The following is a 1,905-nucleotide window of genomic DNA, read 5'->3' as shown; positions in this document are numbered from 1 at the left end:
CGCCACGGGCTCATCCGCGAGAGCCTGCAGGTGGTGCGCAGCCGGGACCCGCGCGCCCACCGCATGCCCTTCCTGGAGGCTGCGGGCCACAAGCTGGGCGCCAAGAAGGAGGGGGTGGGCGGCCCGGCGGACTACCACGCGCTGGGCGCCATGGAGGTCATCTGCAACAGCATGGCCAAGACGCTGCAGACGGCCCTGCAGCCCCCGGACTGGCTGCAGGGCCACTACCTGGTGGTGCGGTACGAGGACCTGGTGGGAGACCCCGTGAAGACGCTCCGGAGGGTGTACGATTTCGTGGGACTGTTGGTGAGCCCCGAGATGGAGCAGTTTGCCCTGAACATGACCAGTGGCTCGGGCTCCTCCTCCAAGCCTTTCGTGGTGTCCGCTCGCAACGCCACGCAGGCCGCCAACGCCTGGCGGACCGCCCTCACCTTCCAGCAGATCAAACAGGTGGAGGAGTTTTGCTCCCAGCCCATGGCGGTGCTGGGCTACGAGCGGGTCAGCAGCCCCGAGGAGGTCAAAGACCTCAGCAAGACCCTGCTTCGGAAGCCCCGGCTCTGAGAGGGGTTCCGCGGAGACCCGAGGCCCCGTGGAGATGCCCACCAAGAGGATTGTAGTGTGTTGAAACCAACACAGTCCAGCCCCGAACTGAGGAAGCCCACATATTCTATTATAGATGCATAATATAAATAACCACGCAGGCACTCGCTGTCAACGTTTTGAGTCAGTGCATTTCAAGGAACAGCCACGACACACACACACACACACATACACGCCCCTCTCTGAACAGGCAAGACTTGAAAGTTCTGACCAGGTGCCCCTCCTCCCCTCCTCGCCTTTCCTCCCAGTCCCCTTTTTCCCATTCCCGCCCTGTCCCCCCCCCACCGCCCCGCTCCCGCCCCCCACCCGCCTTCCATTTTGGAAGCGGGATGATGTTCATGAAATCACGTTCCAGTAGCCCAAATCTTGTTTACAAAATTCTCGTGGTATCTGTGAACATGTAAGAGTCATTTGGATGTGGGGGTGGGGGTGGAGAAAGGGGAAGTGGTCCGGGAACAGAAAGCCCCATTGGGCGTGATAAACCGAGGAGGCGTTTTTCTGAAGTAGACTTTTCTGTAAAAAGCGAAGGTTCCGTGTGAGTATTAATAAAGAAGATAATAAATAATATTCTTTTTTATATTTGCCTCCGTTCCTTTGGACTTCCTTCCCTGTGTAACTTGTAAGCTTCAGAGAGTCGCTGCTTCCCCTCCCCCACCCTCCATTTCCCGATCTTTCCTGGAAGACGGCTAACCCCAGTGGGAGCAGCTTCTGCCTCCTGAGTAATAACCTGGGAGTTGTTTTCTCACGTGTAAATCACAGCCTGTCAGGTGCCCAGGGATGGGAACAAATCTTCAAATTCTAAAGGCAAAAACCGAGCTGGGAGTGGAAGAAAAAGCACACACTGCTTTCTTGTTCAACTCTTTTGAGTACAGAAAGGAAGAAGCAACCCCTTGAGGATTTGAAGGCATTTGGTTTTGATTACTATTGAGTTAACTTGGGGAACCTGGAAGCAGAGACCTGTGTTTTGGTCCTGAGGTTGGTTCAGAAAAATAGGTGTATTTTTAGAAGTACGTAATTTAAAAAAGTTGTAATGATGAGAACAGAAGCCTCAAAAATTAGTTGTGAGCATATTGTTGGCGATGGTAGCAGCTTCTTTGGTGAGCGAAGTGACAGCAGTATCTGTGTTTGGAGTGGTTTTTTCCCCCTGCCTTTAACACAGTATATGGAGGCGTATGAAAGGAGCGAAGTTTTATCCGAGAAAAGGGCTTTTCCTCTTCTTACTTGCTTTCCATCCAAATTAGTGCAAAAGAGAATGCAAATTTATAATGATTTACTTGGGATACCCGTGGGATATGTTGGTTTTCT

General features: G+C 52.9%; 1 protein-coding gene across 1 annotated transcript in view; it reads left to right on the top strand.

Annotated features, from left to right (window-relative positions):
* CHST2 (carbohydrate sulfotransferase 2) overlaps positions 1-1,177 on the top strand; it is a gene marked incomplete at its 5' end in the record, with an annotated part of 1,727 nt that extends 550 nt beyond the window's left edge. Inside the window, 1 exon segment of the mRNA XM_008064177.1 lies at positions 1-1,177. This exon segment is cut by the window's left edge and continues 12 nt beyond it. Within this exon segment, the coding sequence (XP_008062368.1) occupies positions 1-561 (561 nt within the window).
* Positions 1,178-1,905: the final 728 nt, after the last annotated feature.

The sequence above is a fragment of the Carlito syrichta genome, unplaced genomic scaffold, assembly GCF_000164805.1.
Source record: "Carlito syrichta isolate Samal-C Ts95f unplaced genomic scaffold, Tarsius_syrichta-2.0.1 Scaffold100616, whole genome shotgun sequence".
Classification (NCBI taxonomy): domain Eukaryota; kingdom Metazoa; phylum Chordata; class Mammalia; order Primates; family Tarsiidae; genus Carlito; species Carlito syrichta.
Note: the sequence above shows the minus strand (reverse complement) of the source record. Positions and strands in the feature narration are given on the sequence as shown.